Genomic DNA, 22841 nt, shown 5'->3' with positions numbered 1-22841 from the left:
TACCACCATTAAAAAACCGTGACCGTATTTACGGAGCTTTTAATTGTTAACTAGACGTCTGGGGACGTCTGGGGTCCTAGTTTTTTCAAACTGGCCAAGTTATGTTGCGCATAGTCTTGTGATTATCTCAATAAAAAACCTCTTTAATAAAAAAAAACTTAAGGTTTAATTTAAGATATTTTTAATATTAGCACGGATTCCTCTTGACCATACTCCATTCTGAAAACACAAAAAATTCTATCAATAAAAACAATTTTGTGATATGTACTTATTATGTTCTTAATTTAGCTGCGTAGTTGCGTGGACCATTTCATCCTCCACTTGTTTCAAACAGAAAGTCATGATACTTTTCAGCAGAAACATAGAAGATGGTGCTACCTACCTGTTTGGGATTACAATACATCCTAACACCAGTAAATTTGTCATTTAGGTAGGACCTCTAGTGAGTTTGTACGAGTAGGTACCACCGCCCTGCCTATTTCTGCCATGAAGCAGTAATGCGTTTCGGTTTGAAGGGTGGGGCAGCCGTTGTAACTATACTTGAGACATTAGAACTTATATCTCAAAGTGGGTGGCGCATTTACGTTGTAGATGTCTATGGGCTCCAGTAATCACTTAACACCAGGTAGGCTGTGAGCTCGTCCACATAACTAAGCAATAAAAAAAAAAAAAAAAAAAAGATGATTGTGATCGCAGGACGCTGGTATCAATACTGCTATCATTTTCCGAACAGTACCTTATTAGGATTTTACAACACCCACAAGAATAGACGGGGTATTTATATTCTAGACCATGGCGCCATACATTTACGTAGCGTTATGTAAATTTAATTCATTCCTGCTTATCGTTCAAATAATGATTAAAACCATTATTAAATTATTGACGTCACAAAAACGATATTTTATGTATGATTTTTTATTCCTATTATACATAAAAAATAAGCAGTAAAATTTCGGTTATTCCCATATAATATTGGGTGTTCATAGTGCATTATGCAATTTTCTGATTAATTTTAAACAAAAATCTCGTTATCGTATTCTAGAAGATTTGTGTTAGAAGAGGGTTCATCATCATCATCATCATCATCAACAGCCCATAGTCGTCCACTGCTGGACATAGGCCTCTCCCAATCTACACCACTGAGCCCGGTCTGCGGCTCTCCTCATCCACTTCTTGCCGGCCACCGTTACACGTAGAAGAGGGTTAGTTACATGTAATTTGTATCTAATTCGAACGCCTGATGGCTGGGAAGAGCAATAGCTGATGCAGCGTTCGATTTACAATACGCACTAGGAGGTAATTTGACAGTATATCTGGTGTCACTATGGGTGGATTATGGATCCCACCAAACTCAACGTTCTTCTTTTTTTTTTGGTCAGATGGGTTGACGAGCTCACAGCCCACCTGGGGTTAAGTGGTTACTGGAGCCCATGGACATTACAACGTAAATGCGCCACCCATCTTGAATTATAAGTTCTAAGGTCTCAAGTATAGTTACAACGGCTGCCCCACCCTTCAAACCGAAACGCATTACTGTTTCACGGCAGAAATAGGCATGGTGGTGGTACCTTGCCGCGCGGACTTACAAGTGGTCCTACCACCAGTAAAAAGTATGACAGTGTATCTGGTGTAACTAGTGGTAGATTATGGATCCCACCAGACTCGACGTTCTTCCTGGCAATAATGCGCTTTATATTGGAACACGGGGCATCCAATCCACAGCCTAATTGCTCGTAAACATTTTATTCATGCTGGTTTGTCGACACGCACATTGCACAACTGATATTTCGACATGACTCCAAGCGAAGCCCTACTGGTGCTTGAAGATCCATAGGATTCTGTAACCGCTTAACATATGGACGGTCACGAGGTCATTTACAATCATCTAAACCAGGGGTTCTCAAACTTATTTTGTCTACTGCCCACTTTGGGAATAAATTATTTGTTAGCACCCCCATTTTTTGACATACATAAAAACCACTATAGCGAAACCTTAGTCGGTGTCTAAGAGTCCTCCTAGATGAAATTACAAATCGCCTCCCAAGCCTCTACACAACGCCCTCAGTTTTTTTGCTGGGTCTCTTACCGCCCCCTTTAAAGCTTGCAGCGCCCATAAGGGGGCGTTATCGCCCACTTTGGGAAAGGCTGATCTAAACCTATGTAAATAAGGGTCAGTAACCAGAATTCTCAGATCGGAACGCGTGACTACGTCGCGGTAGAACTAAGCCGGATGGTAGCGCCTCTATACGATACTAATAACCCTCAGACACAGCCCACTGAGTTTCTCGCCGGATCTTCTCAGTGGGTCGCATTTCGGATCCGGTGGTAGATTCTGCGAAGCACTGCTCTTGCTAGGGTTCGTGTTAGCAACGTCGTCAGGTTTGAGCCCCGTGAGCTCACCTACTAGTTAAGTTACGCTGAAATAGCCTCTCAAGGCTCTCAGCTAGGTACAAAAAAAAACGATACTAAGTGTGACTTACTTCTCCAGCTATTGCAATTCTCGAACTCCATCTCGCAATAATTATTGAAGGTCTTATATTGACCGTCGTAATGGCGGGCGCATATGAGGGTTTGCCTGAAAACGTGACCTCATAAAACACAACTATAGGACACATGAACAACAAACAAATGAAAATCTGTATGAAAAATAAAAAATATTATTTTCCTCGGTGGTATAGTAGTCTTGACTGTCGCAACGAGGGTCGTGGGTTCGATTCTCATATCGGACAATTAGTCGTGTGAAGGTATGCTTGCTCTTTGTTTAGCTGCTTATGTATTACTCTTGTGAGTCCGCGCGGGTAGGTGCAATGCAATTCGGTTTGAAGGGTGAGGCAGCCATTGTAACTATACTGAGACCTTAGAACTCATATCTCAAGGCGGGTGGCGGCATTTACGTTGTCTATAGCTCCGGTAATCACTTAACAACATATGGGCCGTGAGCTCGTCCACCAATCTAAGCAATAAAAAAAACCTAACGCCACTTGGGCTGTGAGTCGGACCATAGAACTATAAGGCAAAAGAGCAACATTGAGACAAAAATACGGAAGTTTATATTATGTTGCCATACCAGCGACCCGCCCTCACTTCGCTTCAAAAACTGTAATTTATTTTTGATTTCTCCCCTATTTAATGGATGATATTATACATACTAGAGGTCCCCCGGTAGTCGAAATTCGACTATAATTAATTGAAATTGTAAGTTTGTACACTACTATGGTTGTATTTTATACTTCTATTATCACAAATTCGCCAAGGCTACACTATTAAAAAATATTTATAAAGACAAACAATATTTAATCTATTCCCAGTTTGACAACAGACGCCAAGAACAAAAGTTTGACAATAAATAGTATGTATGCGTGTGTGCGTCAAATACATATTATGTAGTGTGTGTAATGTTTTCTTTATTGATTTGTTGTATCTTCTATGCATTATTTAAAAAAAAAATTGTATTGTGCACTTCTACTGTATATTCTCTATAAGTGTAGAAAATTTCGTACTCCTCCGTCCGCACAATTTTCGTAAAAAGGGATACAAAGTTTTTGCTTCACGTATTATAATATATAGATAAACCTTCCTCTTCAATCACTCTATCTATTAAAAAAAACCACATCAAAATCCGTTCCGTAGTTTTAAAGATATAAGCATACATAGGGATACAGGGACAGAAAAAGCGACTTTGTTTTATACTATGTAGTGATAAATCGTATAGAAAGTGTTTATTATCTATATATTTTTGTGTTATTTTGAACGTTTCGAATGATTTACAGCTTTAGTTATGTCTGGCGACTGGAGAAGTTTCGAGATACTACTAGAAATAACATCAACAACTTAAAATAACATTATCCAGCAAGCTCGACTTACTGTATTACCGGATTTTTACGCTTATCCACTCTGTTGTTTTAAAAAAAAAAAAAATCGGCATTCTTTAAAGTCGGTTTACTGACGATAGTTGAACGTGACAATAGATATTTTGTATGGATATAGAGAAAAGGAGGTAAATGGAAATTATTAATAAATAAATATTGGACCTATAAATATTGGACGAAAACATGTAAATGTATTATTGTATAGCAGCTGTCCACGCGGATGCATCGCTCACTCAAGTAGGAAAGACACAGATGTCGAACACTGCCGAACGCGGAGGCCGATTGTGCCTCTTTGTCGCTCGTTGCGCGCTCTCGCTTACACTTCAAGCCTTAAATGGAACGCCTCAAAGCGAGGTAACGCCGCATGAGTCATGTTTTTTCGTGAGTGCAGCCGGCTCCATCGAATTATAAGACGTTTTCGCGTCAAAAAGGGAAAAATAAACTTACTTGTAATTATTAGGACATTGAGTTATAAAAATCGCGCAGCCCTTATCGATCAAATCAGACTTCTCGAAGACTGTCTTCTTGGGATAAAACTGAAACTTATACGGCTCCTTCTGTAACTTGTTGACGTAGCTACACGATACCGTCACCACAACTGGAATTACAAACGGTGTTAGCGACTGTTACCTGGTGTAGGATATTGACCCTAATGATCTAGGCATAAAGGCTCATAATCCATCGATATTCATTAGCTATGCAGACACTAAAATTGCTCTAGCAAATTCAGGAGCATGCGGTATTTTAATTGGGTGTGGCTCAAAAACATTCTGTAAAATGTTATTCTTTTTATTTATTTATTGCTTAGATTGTTGGACGAGCTGACCTGGTGTTAAGTGGTTACTGGAGCCCATAGACATCCACAACGTAAATGCGCCACCCACCTTGATATACAAGTTCTAAGGTCTCAAGTATAGTTACAACGGCTGCCCCACCCTTCAAACCGAAACGCATTACTGCTTCACGGCAGAAATAGGCAGGGTGGTGGTACCCACCCGCGCGGACTCACAAGAGGTCCTACCACCAGTAAAAGTTTTACAAAGTGTCAACGGAAACAGAATTACAATAACACGATGTAACAGATAAAAGTGAAATAAATAAAACTTACATACGAATATGATTATCCTGCGTAACATACTTGTATAGTATTCAATTTTCCGCCTATTTTAAATAGTAATTAAACTTAAATTCAATTAAGTTTTAATACCATTAAAAGTGTTCGCAGTGTAGTGGGTATGACGTCAAGTTTTTTTTATTTTTTTTTATTGCCTTTGTAGGCAGACGAGCATACGGCCCACCTGATGGTGAGTGGTTACCGTCGCCCATGGACTTCAGCAAAGCCAAGGGCAGAGCCAAGCTGCTGCCTACCGCTTAATACTCTCCACAAGCCTCGTTTGAAGAAGGACATGTCATAGCGCTCGGGAAACACCGTGGAGGGGAGCTCATTCCATAGCCGGATGGTACGTGGCAAAAAAGATCTCTGGAAACGCACTGTGGATGACCGCAGTGGCTCCAGGTAGTATGGATGAACTCTACTCCGGTGGCGGGCGGTGCGATGGTAAAAACGAGAGGTTGGTATCAAGTATACACAGCAGTTCCAGTGTCTACCAATTTTTGTACACGTCGTATTTTGTTTGTTGCTTTCGAAGACAGACTAGCTGTTTTTTCTTGTTCAGACGTGTGGAAGAGCTCACAGCCAACCTGGTGTTGGAGGTTACTGGAGCCCATGGACATCTACAACGTAAATGCCGCCATCGACCTTATGATATGAATTCTAAAGTCTCAGTTTTAACAGTACAACGGCTGCCCCATCCTTCAAACCGAAGCGCATTACTGCTTTACGGCAGAAATAAGGGCGGTGGTACCTACCCGTGCGGATTCACAATACGTCCTACCACCAGTAATTACGCAAATTATAATTGTGCAGGTTTGATTTTTATTACACGATGTTATTCTTTGACCGTGGAAGTCAGTCGTGAGCATTTGTTAATTACGTATTTCATTACAAAAATCAGTACCTCACTGCGGGATTCGAACACTGGCACAGTTGCGTCGCTCGATACGTATGCACTGGACGTCTTATCCTTTAGGCCACGACGACTACACCTTCTCAATATCGTACTACTGAATCATATACCGTCATTATCAAATTTAAAATACATTTCCGCTTATAATTTTTTTTTATTTATTACAATATATTGTTTACATTACTAATTAGATTATATTATAATAATATTATTATAGTGTAGTAGTACTACGTTAAACAATCTAAAACTAAGTAGTAAGAAGGACTTTTGGGCAGAGTAAGTCTAAAGACGCGAAATAATAAGACATCTCCAACAAGGTAATAAGTGAAGTGTGTCCTTCGTCCTTTGTCGTAGCACCTTACTTACGGAGCTCACTAAGTGTCATCGTGTAACCAACACTAGCCCCTACTTCTTCAAAATTCCAGACTATTCTTCCATTGTTCTATTAGCTTTTGAAGATATTCATGTTTATATGTCTGCGATACTATTGTCGATATTTCTGCTGTATTTTTGTCCTGGCGGCTAAGCAGTATCCCTGTTTCTCTATTTCTCTCTTTGGTCTCACAATCACATCCTTTCTATGATATTTCTTTTTAAAACTCTATCGCTCTATCTCACTCTGCTCTACTACGACGCTCTATCTAATTTTATTCGTCTTCCTTTGATTCAGAACTGTCGACTAGTCCTTTAGCCTTTTGGAGTACGTCGATTGCTGGGCCAGCGCTGATGATCGAATCGCGAACTCTCTGACCCACACCTTCCTGTAAATGTACAATTACTTCATAAATAAATCCGTCCAGCCCAAGCGTTTTAAACTCCTGAGATGTTTTTGGAACGAAGTTCTTTATGGGACGATGCGGAGGGGTACCCTAACCGGGAGAAAACGTCCGTAACGTAAGTTTTTTATTAGTAATGTACACAGTGTACGACTTAACTTTGTAATAACGTAAAAATTAGTAATGCACACAGTGCTGGACTTAACTTTGTAATAAAGTACAAAAAATAACATTTTTTTTATCATTCAATGACCACGATCTCAGAGCGTTCGTTTGCGCAATACACTAACTCTTATGCAAACAACCGTGAATGAAGTGTACCACAATAAGTTCGCATGTTACCGAATGGCCGTGGGTTGTTGCGAAACCTCCAGTTTTATTTTCTTTATACCTCGAATAAAACTTAAAATTAATATTTTTATAATAAGGAACTTCGTTCCTATCCGGTGTCCCACGACACCACACATCTTTTTGTGGTTTTGTTTTTATTTATTGCCCTTGTAGGGTAAACGATTATACGGCCTACCTGATTATGAGTGGTTACCGTCGCCCATGGACTTCAGCAATGCCAGGGGCAGAGCCAAGCCACTGCCCACCGTTAAAACTAAAATTGCATATATATAAACTATTATAAACGTCTATGCACTAAAGATAAATTGTCTATATTACATAATAAAATATTATAAAATTTAAGATTATTGCTTTTTTTTGGCACGAAGCAATTAGTAGAATCACCGATTATTAAAATTTGTATTGCATGAATAATATAAATTTATCATTATTTCCCTATACCAAGTCACTACGACAAAAATCTCTTGAAAAACAATATTTACACATCAGTCCTTAAGGACGCAAATGTGTTATGACATTCTATATAGATTTTTGTTTATATCCAAACCAGTGAAATTTGCGCTTAGTGCGAGTTTTTTTACTTCTCGTTCGCGTCAAAGTTAGCTCGAATTTGTATGGAGTTGGAACAGCTTATCTTTTTCTTGTTTTCCCCTACCTAAGCTGAGAGCCTTGAGAGGATATTTCAGCGTAACCTAACTAGTAGGTGAGCTCACGGGGCCCAAACCGACGTTGCTAACACGAACCCTAGCAAGAGCCGCGCTTCGCAGAATCTACCACCGGATGAGAAGATCCGGCGAGAAACTCAGTGGGCTGTGTCTGAGGGTACAGTTTTGCTTCGTCTGCGGCTAGGACGCGATCGAGGAGTTAAAAAACTCACACTAAGCACACAGGTCCTACTTCGCTGTGACAACTGACAAACGAAGTGGTACCAGACACATTAGAATTACTAATAGTATTAGTACGCCATCTCTGGGACATTGATGGAACGATGCAATATCAATTTTATCATTTTATCGATCATCTAACAAATCATCTCATCTGTGAACACAAAACCTGATAACAAAAAACGGAAGACTAAACACTAGAACAAGGAAAAGTAGTTTAATATCTGAGAATCGTAAAATCAACTTACAAACATATTGATTTTTTTTGGAAACCATTCTGATGCAATTCTTGAGGATTCGTGGGGATATTTGGTTTAAGCGCGTTTTTTGCAATTTTACAAGAGAGCCATTTAAAGTTTTAAAATTGGATAAAATATTATAGCATAAAAACTTCTTCAGCTATTTACGTGGTGCAAATGTAATTGACGTTCAATTTACTGGTGGTAGGACCTCTTGTGAGTCCGCGCGGCTGGGTACCACCACCCTGCCTATTTCTGCCGTGAAGCAGTAATGCGTTTCGGTTTGAAGGGTGGGGCAGCCGCTGTAACTTACTTGAGACCTTAGAACTTATATCTCAAGGTGGGTGGCGCATTTACGCTGTGGATGTCTATGGGCTCCAGTAACCGCTTAACACCAGGTGGGCTGTGAGCTCGTCCACCCACCTAAGCAATAAAAAAAAAAAAATACGTACTGTTGATGCTAATATCAAATAAAACGCACTTAATTACAAAGATAATTGGCGCGTACTATCGAAATGTCGCTTAAACCAAATAGCCTTTCTGCCCTCATACTGTACAAATTCTCAAAATACTATGTACATATTATTCAACTCATGACAATATAACGCTTCAAAGGAGAAACGTAAAAAAAAATTCAAAACTTACAAGCTCTTTAAAAAAGTCCCAAGCGGAAGCACAGCTCACAATCATTATGCAAATGATGGCGATAAATACTATTTTTGTAAAATACATTTTCGAAACGACTTGTGGGCTCTACGGAGTCTATCAATCGAATGATTAGCAGTAAGAATCAGTCGGGTTTTTATTCTTGGATCAAACTAAAAACACCAAAATATATTTACCTTCCATCGTGAACTTTGCAAAACAATTTAACCTTTATCACCGAACGCTAAGAACTATTGTATATTTCAATGAAATGCAAACTTAAGTTTGTAAAATTCAAGTATTGAATTGCGGTTGAAAATTGAAATCATATTGTTATGCTATTCAATAATAGTCTTTATTGGGTTGACAAAACGATCGTGTTTCTTCGTGAGATATCCATAGTAACGGTAAAACAAAAGTTCAAAATGTCATCGAAGCGACTGACCGCAGTAAAGTCCCGAACAGGCGTGTTATTGTTGATATTATAACATTTATCTTATTTATAGACTGTGTTATTTAATAATGACAAGTGGTCACTCGGTAATCGAAATTCGTATAATAAATTTAAATTATAAACTCTTCTATATCGTTCCCTCACTACTGAAGATCGCGACCATATGCGACGTACTTCCAATGTGCCCGATCATGGGTGGCATGGACTGCATGGTACAGACTACCACCGAGTGCTTCTCTTGCCAGATCTGACCATCTGGCTGGTGTTCTGCCCACGGCGCGCTTGCCCTCTATGCGACCCGTAATTATGAGCTTCTCTAATTCATGTCTGGGAGACCGCATCATGTGTCCGAAGAAGCTCATAGCACGTTCCCGGCAGATGGAAGAGAGTCTTTTTTCGGATGTCTAGCTGCCTTAGAATGGACTCGTTTGTTCTCATGGCAGTCCACGGTATTCGTAGCATCCTCTGCCACACCCACATTTCAAAGGCATCGATCTTTTTGATATTCCGGCTTTTTATGCACCTTGTCTCCGCCCCGTAGAGGAATATGGGAAAGATCAGTGCCCGCACCAAGCGCACTTTGGTTTTAGATAATACACATAATAATGTTCAACTTTTAAATTATAAAAGTTGAACATTATTATGATTCTATTGTCAGACTATTATACTTCTATAAACACAGATTTCGGCAAGACTACATTATAGATAAATAATATTAAAGACAAACAATTTCTATTTTCAATTTGATCACACAATAACAAAAGTTTGACAATAAACAAATAGTATGCATGCGTGTGTGTGTGTCAAAAAGATGGTAGTGTGTGTGTGTTTTTAATGTTTTTTTTAATTGATGTATGTATTTTTTATGCATGATTAAAAAAAATACAATATTCTGCACTCCTTCTCTATATTCTCTATAAGCGTGAGAAATTTCATACTCCTCCGTCCGCGGAATTCTCGTAAAAAGGGCCCAAAGTTTTTGCTTCACGTATACAATATGAACTGAGATACTAAATACTCCACTTTGTTTCTATTCAACAAAAGTTTTTTTCTTTTTGTTATTGCCCCTATAGGTAGATGAGCATACGGCCCACCTGATGGTGAGTGGTTACTGTCGCCCATGGACTTCAGCAGTGCCAGGGGCAGAGCCAAGCCGTTCCCTACCGAAAACTTTTTTTTCACAACAATTCTTCTTGAGTTGTTATGCTTCATTCTATCCGTGGTGGTTGGGATTTTTGTTTTTGGTCAGGAGGAAATCGCCGGAATTCCGCCCTCCTCTGGGGATGGCGAGAGGAGCATGTCGGAGTCGAACCGACTAAAACCTCCTGTCGCTCAATAACCAGCATCCAAAACTCGCCAGAGGCAGAACTCATGAAAAGGCAAAGGGGGGAAAGATCTCTCCCATCACCATAATCGTTATTGTTATTGCTCTGGATGGCTGAAACCTGTCACGGCCCATCTTGTACGAAGTGGCTACTGAAGACATAACATCACAACTGAAATGCTCCCACCCTCCTTAAGACGCGAAGTTCAAGTCTGAATACTATTGTAAAATATAAACCCTCCAAACCAGCACCTAAGATTTCTTGGCGGTAAAAATAGGTAGGCGGCTGATATCTACTCACACTGGCTCGTACGTCGAATCACTCTACATATGAGTACTTCAGTTTGAGCCCCGTGAGCTCACCTACTAGTTTGGTGAATCTAGAATAATAACCCCTCAAGGTTACTAGGTAAGAATAAAAAAGTGTACTCCCGGCCCATGGTGGCGCCATGAACGCCCCATACTTTACATGGAAGGGAGCATTAAGGGTGCCGTAGTAGAATTTGCGCTATTACTGGTGGTAGGACCTCCTCCTCCTCGTGAGTCCCCACGGGTAGGTACCACCACCCTGCCTTGTTCTGCTGTGAAACAGTACTGCGTTTTGGTTTGAAAGGTGGGGCAGCTGTTGTAACTATACTTGAGACCTTAGAACTTATATCTCATGGTAGGTGGCGCATTTACGTTGTAGATGTCTATGGGCTCCAGCAACCACTTAGCACCAGGGGGACTGTGAGCTCGTCCACCCATCTAAGGAATAAAAAAATTAAAAAAAGAATTTCGCAAACCCCCACTATGGAAATTTAAATGCTCCTTATTCACAGCGTTAACAGCATAACATTTATTGTTCTGCCTATCGAGCTACAATCTCACGACTCAGTTGGAGCCCACGGTCATCAATGAGTGTCAAGTCACGGATGCTTTATACTCCTCAGTAAAGGTTGAAGGAAAGTTATCAATAAAAATACATTTAAACTGTTTTCTTTTTATTAATGTCTCCAAAAGGCACTTTTATTGGAGTCAAAAACAAACTGAACTATTACTATATGATACACTATACATTGTAAGTATATACTTCTGAACTATTTGTATTCTATATAAAGCAATTTGTGAACGCGAGCTGACCTGATCCAACAGAACAAACCCACTCGATATGCAATTTGTATCTTAACACGAACTTCATCCAATGGAGTTCTCTTGATTTTATTAACAGGGGAAATACTGTTCCGAACTAGTTGTGCGAGGTTCAAGCTGGTCACGTCAGTCTGCGAGCTGTGATGGGGACCGGTGTGCTGGGTCTAGCCGGACGCGACGGCGGCAGCTGCGCCTACCGTCGCCACCGCCGGACCCGCGCTGATGACGGCATCTCGCGTCCTCGCCACGGCGCGCTCCTGAAAGACAAGGATTTATGAAAGGATCATTTGATGTCCATCTTGGACCCAGCACACACATAGAGAGTGGCATTCCCCTTTGCGTGATAAACCTCTTTTTTAAGCATAACTTACTATTCACTAAGCACTGTAAGCAGTAAAGTGCTATTTAAAGTTGCTTATGCGGATTTATTAGCAGATTTAATTTGCATTAATGCATAATTTGCAGAATTAATTTGCAGAAAAACTGTACACTATTTTATTTATTTATTTGGGAAACCAACAGCACAAAACATGGAATTATTAAACAAAAAAATAAAAAATTGCAAAAACAAAAACGTGACAAGTTTCCAGTGTCAAAATCATATATAAGGAGTAAAAGAACAAGAGAAAAAAAAATTAAGTTTACAAGAAAAAAAAAAACACAATATGCTCATATATACATCCACCCATAACACATGAGTATACATATGTATATATACTATAAAACTTAATAATACACACCGGACCTAAATCTCCTTCAAAATACCTTTAAAATATTCCAAAATAGTATAGCAGTATACGAAATAAGCCTACTGCTTAATACTCTCCACAAGCCTCGTTTGAAGAAGGACATGTCATAGCGCTCGGGAACATCGTGGAGGGGAGCTCATTCCGTAGCCGGATGGTACGTGGCAAAAAAGACCTCTGGAAACGCACTGTGGATGACCGCAGTGGCTCCAGAGAGTATGGATAAATGAACTCTACTTCGGTGGCGGATACGATGGTAAAAACGAGATGATGGAATCATCTCGAACAATTCCTCAGAGCGCTCCCCTTGGAACATACGGTACAAAATACAGAGAGAAGCGAAAACCCTCCGCAAACTCAGAGGTTCCAAACGATCCGCGAGAATAGATTATCGAATTAGGCTTTGGAACCGCGGCTTAGTCCAGAACTCAGGGATTTTGTCAAATGTCCTGGCTCTATGGCCCTTTGGGGTTCGGAAACCACTCGACTCATCAAAACCGTATTTTCTATAAAACAATTGAATTCAAACGAATCTGTACTCACGATTTCCTTGAAGAAGTTCCAAGGTTTCGCTGATGCGGTCGCGAAAACAACAACGAACAAGAAAAATATGATTCTCGTGAAATTCATTTTGATTTTTCTACTAAAGCGGGGTTCGAGTGCCGAGTCAGGAACACAATATGTAGATCGATGCCTCTGCGGGCTTTATATAGTCAAGAAGTGTTGATGAAATAATCTATCAAAGTATCATTTACGTGTGAGACAGCGGCGCTCGCGACTTCGCTTGTTTACTTTTCTTTTTGGTTTTTTACTGCACTAGTTAGTAGGCAGACGAGCGTACGGCCCACCTGATGTTGAGTGGTTACCGTCGCCCATGGACTTCATTAATCCAAGGGGCAGGCCAAGCTACTGCCTACCGTTAGGTACTCTCCACAAGCCTCGTTTGAAGAAAGACATGTTATAGCGCTCGGGAAACATCGTTGCAGTTGTCAGTCAACAAATGAATAGTGCACCTGATGATAAGTGATCTCCGCCAGTCAGGGATATCAGCTATATACACGTCAATCCTCGCCAAATCACATGTGCCCATGGAAACCCAAATGAAATTGGTTTTTCGGATGTCAAACTATAGAAATGACATAGATTTTGAAAATAATCAGTTTCAAAATTAATGTAAACAATATTGCAGATTGCAAAAGTTGGAAACCAAACTTGTTACATTGAACTATAAGGGCTTTGTTCAGCGTGAACAGTCGCATGACGATCCCCTTCAACTGAGTTGTTCATGATGAAAGAAAGTACCTCGTTTCATGGTGGTTCAGTAGTATGTAAGTCAGCGAGGATACCACCTCATAATTGTCGCGATTACCCAGTGTATGTGGATAAAGGCTCTGATAACTAACTTGTATGATGTGCGCTCAATAGCCTGAATTAAAAGTCAAGAAAGGTCCAAGATATACTTTATTTTATTGCATAATAATAACCTGACTCATAATCCACCTGATGGTAAGTTGTTAACGGATCTTGAGGCCTGAGGTTAAAATTATTATGGCCGTCTCACCCTTCAAAGCGAGGCTCATAACGGCTTAGCAGCAGCAATAGGCAGGATGCTGGTAATAGCTCAAGCTGCCTTATGAAAAGCTCTAAGATTAATAAATACCAATTGATGATCACAGTATGCTTGTATAATATTAAGATGCCTCTCATTCTACGTGTCATTGTACAATATTCCCGTATCACTCCAAGCATTATGATTCGGAGGGTAGACAGTAATTATACAATGCAATCTATACTTCGAGCGAATGCCTCAATTTGGATGCAGCGTTCACATTGGTATGACCTTGAGCTCGGAAAACAAATTATATAGAGTTCGTGAACTCATCTGCGTCCACAAAAGGACGACTCCTCTCGATGTTTCGAAATTCTAAGCAGGAAATATATCAAATATATAAAAAAATATTTATAATTGAGAGACAGTATGTTCATGTGCGAACAAAGACACATTGTAACGTTATTTGTTGAATTCATTTTATGTATTTTAATTACGACACGGTTTTAAAAGGCATCTTTGAATGCATTTTCAAAAGCCTTCAAGACTAGGCAGTACCTCTCCTATCCATCTCCTAATAAAGATTCCAAACAGAATTGTCCTCATTCAGATGTTAAACTCGTTGAAGCATGTCCTGACTTAATTCCAACATCTCCCTATAACATCACACTCCCGTACTGGAAAAAAGTTCTTTTTTATTTTTTTATTGCTTAGATGGGTAGACAAGCTCACAGCTCACCTGGTGTTACGTGGTTACTGGAGCCCATAGACATCCACAACGTAAACGCGCCACCCACCTTGAGATGTAACTTCTAAGGTCTTAGTATAGTTACAACGGCTGCCCACCCTTCAAACCGAAACGCATTACTGCTTCACGGCAGAAATAGGCAGGGTGGTGGTACCTACCCGTGCGGGCTCACAAGAGGTCCTACCACCAGTAAAGAATATCAAATGCCAATTCGGGCATACCGTAACGCGGCGTACTGTTATAGGGATTTGGCCGAAGGCCTTTTTAAAAAAAATGAAATTAATAAAGAATAGATTTATTTAAATAAATTGGGCTCAATTTAGGGCAAGTGTCACGCGCGCGGATGATGGTTTCAAACTGACTTGAATTATACGAGTAATTATAAAGAGATTATAAAACTGCTGACTTTGTGATTTGTAATGGGGTTCCTTAGCACTATTGTATACGGGAACCATTTATAACAGCCCCGGGGCCGAGAGTAAACTTACCCCAAAAGGGTTAAGTTTAGGAAAAAGATGTACGGAGTTTTGGCACACTAAGGGAGACGGCGGCGACTTCCGATAATTCTTCGGTTTTTTCAATATTTAATTTAGTTTTGAATTTTAAAAGACGGTGACAAGTGCCCGATTTTACAACATTATAAAAAAGAGCTAAAATAAAAATAATAACTATAATAGAAATAATTATGGTTGTATATGAATAATATTCGCCGTATAGAACAATATGCGGCTTTTCATTAATCGTATCTAAACTTTTTATAATATTATTTATCTGTGTATGTTGTTGTGAGGTGATAGAATCAAGGTTAAAATTAGATAAATTTAATAAAGGCAATTTAGTTTTGTATAGAGTTACAGAATTACAGCAAGAGTCGTTTAAAAGGTTGAAATTTACAATAATTGGTTGAAATTTTATTATCTTTGAATATTTTGGTATTAACCTTGAATCTTTATAAAATGCTACACAATGTATGGGAAGGTTAATGATGCCTGTACCTACTATTATTATCTCTGTACTGGGTTGGTCTTGACAATCTATGGAGAGTTTATAAGGTTCTGTAATTACAAAGACCCACCTATTATTGGACAGTGGTTGCAAAATATCTAAATGACCTCCAAGAAAATTAGTTTTACAAACATTAGGTACAGAGTTTAAGGCTTTAGAAATAATTTCCGATTCGCAGATCGGGGATCTAGAACTGGAATAGGCATCTATGTTTTCACAAATGTAGTTTAAATTATATATTACCTTACAACTAATTAAACTATTCAACTTACAATAATGATTTCTATTTCTAGTGATGGCGATATATTTAGTTGATGGAATGATAGTTGCGTATGTTTTGTTAGAAATAATGACTGGATATGGAATACTATGGTATAAGTGATAATCTTTTGAATCGACAAGTGGTACTTTTAGAACAAATACAATTTTATTGTTATTATAATAGGTAGCGATTTCAGATACATTCATTAGTGTATAAATATTATCTAATGACAAACTTATGGGGAATTGGTGATAATCAGCCAAAAATCTATAATTGTCTACAAGCTCTGAAAACAATTGTTTCGGGGTTATTATAGACGGATATAAAATATTTGACTTGCTGAACATAATTGCGTTAATAATATCTTGTAATTTAAACGATAGTGTTAACAAACTGCTCTCTAGAACGTTCAATATTTCGTTAAGTTTTGACCTTTGAAGTAGATTGTCGGAAAGTAATGTGGAGTTTTGTTGTGCATGCATTAGAGTATCAATTGCACTGTTTAGCTGTTGTTCATTGATATTGATTTTATTTAAAGTATCTTTAAAAGAAGAGATGGTTGATGTAGTTACCAAAATATTTTGTTTGATTAATTTAGATAATTTAGTTTGGTCTTTTTCTATAACTTGAATGGCATTACTATAACGTATGGCATCGTTTTCGTCCATTGTACCGAACAGATGTTTGGACAAAGTACCGACTCCACCAAACCAGGCCGACCTTTTAGTTCTAATTTCGATTAAGTGTGATATTGATTCAAAGTCGCGAACTATGTCATTATATCTTATTGATAACGGCTGGTGTAAGTTTAAACATTCGACATTGGAGTAGAGAGCACTTTGCCTACACAGAAATTTTGAACTGCCTATCACACCGTTCAGATTTATAATGTGTGGTTGTATGTAAGAAATATCTACAGGAACTATTACACTAAGATGTCCGTCTATTATTTTGAGTGACCCGATAGGGTCAAAGTATATACCAGATGTATTCATTGAGGGTTCAATGAATGTTTCGTGTGCTGAAGACAAGGAACTGTAAAGGAATAATAACTATACTAAATCTTAATATACGTATCTTACTATAGTTATGTATTAAATATAGTTATATATTAAACACTTATTAAACATATATAATAATAATTTCATGCATTACATCGGCGTGCTAGTTTTATTTCATCATAGTGATGAATTACATGACGCCTATTTATTAATAAGGTTAAACTATTCCTACCGTTTAATTTAATTATTTTATAAGGACCCTTCCAGATAGGTGAAAGAGCCTTGCGCATTCTGAGGTGATTTTTCAAATAAACGTAGTCGCCAACATGATAAGTTACTGGGCGAGTGTGGGCGTCGTAGCGGGCCTTGGAAGACTCTTTAGATTTCAGTGTATGTTTAGTAGCTTGTTCTCTAGTGACTTTAAGGCGATGTTGCAGCATTCGAATATAATCAGGGTAAGTTGCATTTGGAGCTGGTTCATAAATGGAGTTTGGAAGAACGGGTTTGTGACCGAAAATTAACTCGTAAGGCGTATAATTTGTTGTTGAATGGGTTGCAGTATTATATGCCAACATGGCTGTATATACATATCTTGGCCAGTTGTCCTGGTTTTCGGATACGTAGGATTTCAAATACTCTTTCAATGTAGAGTGGCTCCTTTCTAATGCACCTTGCGTCTGTGGGTGATAGGGAGACGACCAGAGCTGTTTAATTTTTAAGAATTTGCATGTTTCTTTAAACATTTCAGAAGTAAAATTTGAACCCTGGTCGGTTAAGATGGTTTTGGGAATGCCAAATAAGGAAATAAAGTGAATCAGACAATCGCTGGTTTCTTCAGCGGTAGTACTGCGAATGGGATATGCTACAGAATATTTAGTCAGATCGTCTTGAAGGGTAAGGATGTATTTAATTTTTGCTGTACCGGATTCGGGGAGAGGACCAACTATATCTAGGGACAATCTTTCGAAGGGAGCTGTTGAGGTGGTCGTTATCTGCATTGGTGCACGGTTGATTTTCCTGAGCGCTTTATTAGTTTGACATTGATTACAGTTTTTAACATAATTTTCTATTTCACTACGCATGTTCTTCCAATAGAATTGTTCCCGGATTTTATTGAACATTCTACTAGAACCGAGGTGTCCGGCGACAGGTAAGTCATGATTTTCGCGGAGAATTTTTTGGACTTCGGTAGGGCAAGGATAGTATATTTTATTCCTATAAATGTGTATTTGGATACCGGTATTATGGAATAAGTGAGCAAGTATGTTGTAGATTTTTACATAAATATGTTTATCGAACGGGTTCTTGAAGTCAGTGATGCTTATTTTATCGATAGTTTCATTCATGGATATTAAATGGTTTCTAAGGGCTTTTAATGACTCAAAAATGTCACTGTAGGTGCAATTATCAAAGTGATGTACCTTTATAAATAGAAAGTAATAGTTTTTATCATTAAGTAAAAGGTTTTTGTAGGAAAGTAAGGTTTTCTCTGAATTCGTGAATGATTCTGAATCTGGTGAATTTAATAAGATTTCTTGAACATAGGGAATTGACTCATCTAAATCAAGGGATGCAGGTATTACGATAGTTTTGTGTTGGCTTTTTATTATACTATCATTATGTTCAAAAATGGCTGTATCGTATTTAAAGCTTGAAGGAGTTTTTAAGAATTTAGTATAGGTGTCGTCGAGATCAGGTAAGTTATGGGGGCTTATTAAAGTATTAGGTTGTTGTAGAATAGGAGCTTGACTACTAGAAGGTTGGGGTTCATTTTCTATTATTGGATTTTGATCAGTGATTTCAGGTACAATTTCTGGTTGGAGCAGAGTATCAGGTAAATTGTTAGGACTTGGACTTAGAGGCGTAAAATCAGGGACTTCGTCATTAAAGGGACTGATGTCTAATGGACCCAGATCAATCAGTTCATTTTCATTTAAGTTTTCAGGATTTTCGGTATAGACAGGATTAACGGGATAACGAGATAGAGCGTCAGCTGCTGAATTTAATTTGCCTTTTCTATATATAATTTCGTATTCAAATTCTTGTAGTTGGAGACGCCAACGTTGTAGTTTGCTACTTGGATCAGTATGGTTAAATAGCCATTTTAGTGGACGATGATCTGTTACTATGGTGAACTTACGACCAAATAAATACGGTCTAAAAGAATTGCAGCCCCAAACTATAGCTAGCAACTCCTTTTCGGTTGTGCTATAGTTAATTTCACATTTATTTAGTGTTCTGGATGCATAGGCTACAGGGCGGTCTTTACCTATAGGACCTTGCGAAAGGATAGCTGATATTGCATAGTTCGATGCATCGCAAGTAAGGTTGAATGGTTTAGTAAAATCTGGGTATATTAATACAGGAGAGGTAATGAGTTTATCTTTGAGCGTTTCGAAAGCTAATTGTTGTTCGTTGGTCCAAAGAAAAGATGCATCCTTTTTCAAGAGGGATGTGAGTGGTTTTGATAGTTTGGAGAACTCTGGGATAAAGCGTCTATAGTATGATATTAGTCCTAAAAAGGATTTAATGTCCTTGGGGGATTTTGGGATTGGAAACTCTTTAACGGATTTTATTTTATTAGGGTCTGGTTTTAGTCCTTCCTCGCTAATTATATGACCTAGGTAGCCGACTTCTTTTCGTAGAAATTCACATTTGTCTGGCTGTAATTTTAGGTTAAATTTACGTAGTCTATCGAATATTGCACCGAGGTTTTCAATGTGAGTTTTAAGGTCATGAGAATAAGACACAATATCGTCTAAATACACAAAACAGCGCTCACCTTGTAGGCCAGTGAGCACATTGTTCATTAAGCGCTGAAAAGTTGATGGGGCATTTTTTAGGCCAAAGGGCATCCTTGTAAATTCAAAGTGTCCTTGAGGGACACTAAACGCGGTTTTGCAAGCGTCTTTTTGAGTCATTGTTATCTGATGAAAGCCGGAAGCGAGATCTAATGTTGTGAAGTACTTTGAGTTTCCTAATTGGTCAAGAATTTCGACAATGTTAGGTATGGGGTAAGTCTCACCAATAGTAATATCGTTAAGTTTCCTATAGTCAATTACAATCCGCCATTTCTTTTGACCAGAGGCATCGGTCTTTTTTGGGACAATCCATATAGGCGAGGACCAAGGAGATAGAGAAGGTTGTATGATTTTTTGGTCGAGCATTTTTTGTATTTGTGAGTTTACTTCTTGTTTATGAATCTCAGGAAATCGATAGGATTTGACATTAATAGGTTGATCGGAAGAAGTTCTAATCTCATGTTGGATGGCGTCAGTCGAGGTGAGTAAGTCATCAGGGAGGTGAAATATATCAGAATATTTAGAGCACATATCGTAAAGGGCTTCACTTTCTTCGCTATTTAAATGTGATACGCGTAATAATTTAAGGACATCATTAGTTCTATCTAAGCAGGTTTTAGTTGTGATTTGCGATTTACAGAGTTCATAGTCAACTGGAAGTAGAGTAAGTTGAAGTTTAGAATTTATAATAGCAGGTTTTTCAGAGGTATTTAAGACAGTAAGATTTACACGATTGTTATTTTTTACCTTCACTAAGCAATTAGCAATATAAAGTGTATCACTTACGTGTTGATCAAGAATGAGACCTTCTCTTAGCTCAGGATTTGTAACTGAGCACTCAACAGTTACCTCTGAGCGAGGCGGAATTTGGTAAGTGGGATCCGTGAAATTGAGTTTAATTTTATTTTTATTTAAGTAGAGAATTTGGCGATTGTAATCTATAGAGCACTGAAAACGGGTGAGTAAATCTGTGCCTATTATTCCGTCATAGGGTAAATCTATTTTGTCTATTACGTGAAAAGTGAAAGGAATTGATTCTTTTCCAAATATAAGTTTAAGATCAAAACTACCCAAAGTAGGTACGGGGTCTTCCGTACTATCTATACCTTTTAATTTAATTATATTATTTATGAGATTTATGTGTGAAAATGATTGAATAGATGTTTTTTTTTATGAGGCATACGGAGGATCCAGTGTCAACAAGGAAAGTGAGCGGCTTGAAGGATATAGATGTCGAAACAAGTACATGGGGTAAGGATATTTTACTAGAAATACAAGATAGTTCATAAATTTTACTTTCGTTTTGTTTTGTAATTGTATTTTCAATGATATTGCGTTTGTGTTTTGATATTGGATGAATGTAGACACTTGCTTGGGGCTGGTTACCCGTGTGGTCTTTGGAAATTGAATTACGGACACTTGTTTGGGGCTGGTTACCCGTGTGGTCCTTGGGAATTGAATTATGGACACTTGTTTGGGGCTGGTTACCCGTGTGGTCCTTGGGAATTGAATTATGGACACTTGCTCGGGGCTGATTACCCATGTGGTCCTTGGATATAGAAAAGGTGTCTTTATCGTTACAGTTAGCTTGAAGTTGCGGTTTGGGCCTCACGAGACACCTTCGTGAGTCCCTTATTCGTTTAAATTCTGATTAAGATTATCTTGTGCATAATCTGTGCTAGATGATGGTTGCGGCTCGAAATCATCGTAGGTATAATTTTCGTCAACTAAACAGTTTACGCGAGCAGGATTAGGTTTAAAGTTTTCTCGAATTGGACGTTGTTGAAAATAGGGTTGAGGTATTTTGAATCGATTATTATTGTATTCACGTTTTTTACAGGTTTCGATTGTGTGGCCTTGGGTTTTGCAGTAACGACAGTACAGACCTTGGTTGCTTTGATTGTAAGGTCTCTGTATTTGAGGTTGAGGCCTAAGATTTCCGTTGAAGTTGGGAGGTTTGGAGATTTGGAAGGGTTTTGGGGACTGGCGTTGTGGCATGGAAGGGTTACGTTTGTTAAATAAATTTAATATTTTCTCCTCGGCAATTGCTAAATTAATAGCTTCGTTGAGGTTTAATGGATTTTTACCTCTGACTAAATTAGAAATTTCAGGCTTAAGGCCGAGTAAAAATGTATGAAGAGCTAAGTCTTCCATGGCTGCTACGCGGCCGCTAAGCTCAGACTTCTTTTTATTGGATAAGGTTACTTCTGTTAATAATTTTGAGAGGCAAGTTTCTAGGCGTAGAGAAAATTGGCTGACGGGTTCACTAATGCCTTGACGGCATTCTTGCAAATCGGTTAATAAATGGGCGTAATGCTTTCTTTCCCCAAATTGTGTCTTTAGAAAATCACGTAACTGGTCCCAGCTACTGAATTCTTTTATTGAACAGGCTATTTCGGCTTTTCCCTCTAGTTGTGATAATATAAATTTAAAAAGAATTTCTTGTTGTGGTTCTGACGCTAATTCAATGGCATTACTACAGTTAGAAAGAAACGAATTTAATTTCTCGCGTGTTCCGTCAAATGGTTTAATAAATTTAAATAATATAGCAATCGTTACGTTATCGGTTTTTTCTAGTTTAAATTGAGACTCCTTTTGAGACATAGCTAAAAGTAATTAATACACACAAATGAAATAGAATAAAATATAGTGAACAATGATACTATACGGTGTAATAGGCAGCCACCTAAGTAATTTGATACACAGATAGCGTTGAGTAGTTAATGCAGGTGTGGTGAGTGACAAGTATAATTCTAAGAATTGACCCGTGAGAATATAATGTTAAAAACAATATTGGCAACTTATGATTAATATTATTAAAATTATTTTCTTTTATATTATTTCTAATTCTTCAATTCGTCAAACACAGATTTTCAGTCACGATGATTCACTTTAATTACGCACTTGATTATTTTCAACTGATATTGATATGCACTTTCACTATGGAGTAAATTGGTAAATAAATTCACTTACAGGATCACGCAGCAACAGAGGTATAGGAACATGACTGGTTCACCTTGTTTTCTTTC

At 38.3% G+C, this 22841-nt stretch overlaps 3 protein-coding genes across 3 annotated transcripts; all 3 read right to left on the bottom strand.

Moving 5' to 3' along the window:
* Window positions 1-142: 142 nt before the first annotated feature.
* Window positions 143-5504, bottom strand: LOC105841627 (uncharacterized). The gene is made up of 4 exons (XM_062676372.1): window positions 4978-5504; window positions 4317-4467; window positions 2481-2575; window positions 143-219 (listed from the first exon to the last, which is right to left on the bottom strand). Exons 1-4 carry the CDS (start codon window positions 5003-5005, stop codon window positions 188-190), a joined length of 306 nt encoding a protein of 101 aa, XP_062532356.1. The 5' UTR covers window positions 5006-5504; the 3' UTR covers window positions 143-187.
* A 988-nt stretch (window positions 5505-6492) lies between these two features.
* Window positions 6493-8905, bottom strand: LOC101740228 (cecropin-D-like peptide). Its single transcript, NM_001043459.2, has 2 exons — window positions 8792-8905; window positions 6493-6657 (listed from the first exon to the last, which is right to left on the bottom strand). The coding sequence occupies exons 1-2, from the start codon at window positions 8876-8878 to the stop codon at window positions 6544-6546; spliced, it is 201 nt and encodes a 66-aa protein (NP_001036924.2). The 5' UTR covers window positions 8879-8905; the 3' UTR covers window positions 6493-6543.
* Window positions 8906-11535: 2630 nt separating this feature from the next.
* Window positions 11536-13128, bottom strand: Enb2 (antibacterial peptide enbocin 2). The gene is made up of 2 exons (NM_001098374.1): window positions 12990-13128; window positions 11536-11957 (listed from the first exon to the last, which is right to left on the bottom strand). Exons 1-2 carry the CDS (start codon window positions 13074-13076, stop codon window positions 11865-11867), a joined length of 180 nt encoding a protein of 59 aa, NP_001091844.1. The 5' UTR covers window positions 13077-13128; the 3' UTR covers window positions 11536-11864.
* Between the last annotated feature and the right edge of the window lie 9713 nt (window positions 13129-22841).

Source organism: Bombyx mori, chromosome 26, assembly GCF_030269925.1.
Source record: "Bombyx mori chromosome 26, ASM3026992v2".
Classification (NCBI taxonomy): Eukaryota; Metazoa; Arthropoda; class Insecta; order Lepidoptera; family Bombycidae; genus Bombyx; species Bombyx mori.
This window is presented reverse-complemented; position numbering and strand designations above follow the sequence as displayed.

Coding starts and splice junctions, on each gene's coding strand:
- LOC101740228 (NM_001043459.2), bottom strand. CDS start 8,878: ATGTATTTTACAAAAATAGTATTTATCGCCATCATTTGCATAATGATT. Junction 6,658..8,791: donor GGGACTTTTTTAAAGAGCTT/GTAAGTTTTGAA, acceptor GTACATTTACAG/GAAGGTGTGGGTCAGAGAGT.
- LOC105841627 (XM_062676372.1), bottom strand. CDS start 5,005: ATGTTACGCAGGATAATCATATTCGTAT. Junction 4,468..4,977: donor CAGGATAATCATATTCGTAT/GTAAGTTTTATT, acceptor TTGTAATTCCAG/TTGTGGTGACGGTATCGTGT. Junction 2,576..4,316: donor CAATGTCCTAATAATTACAA/GTAAGTTTATTT, acceptor TCACGTTTTCAG/GCAAACCCTCATATGCGCCC.
- Enb2 (NM_001098374.1), bottom strand. CDS start 13,076: ATGAATTTCACGAGAATCATATTTTTCTTGTTCGTTGTTGTTTTCGCG. Junction 11,958..12,989: donor GGAACTTCTTCAAGGAAATC/GTGAGTACAGAT, acceptor CTTGTCTTTCAG/GAGCGCGCCGTGGCGAGGAC.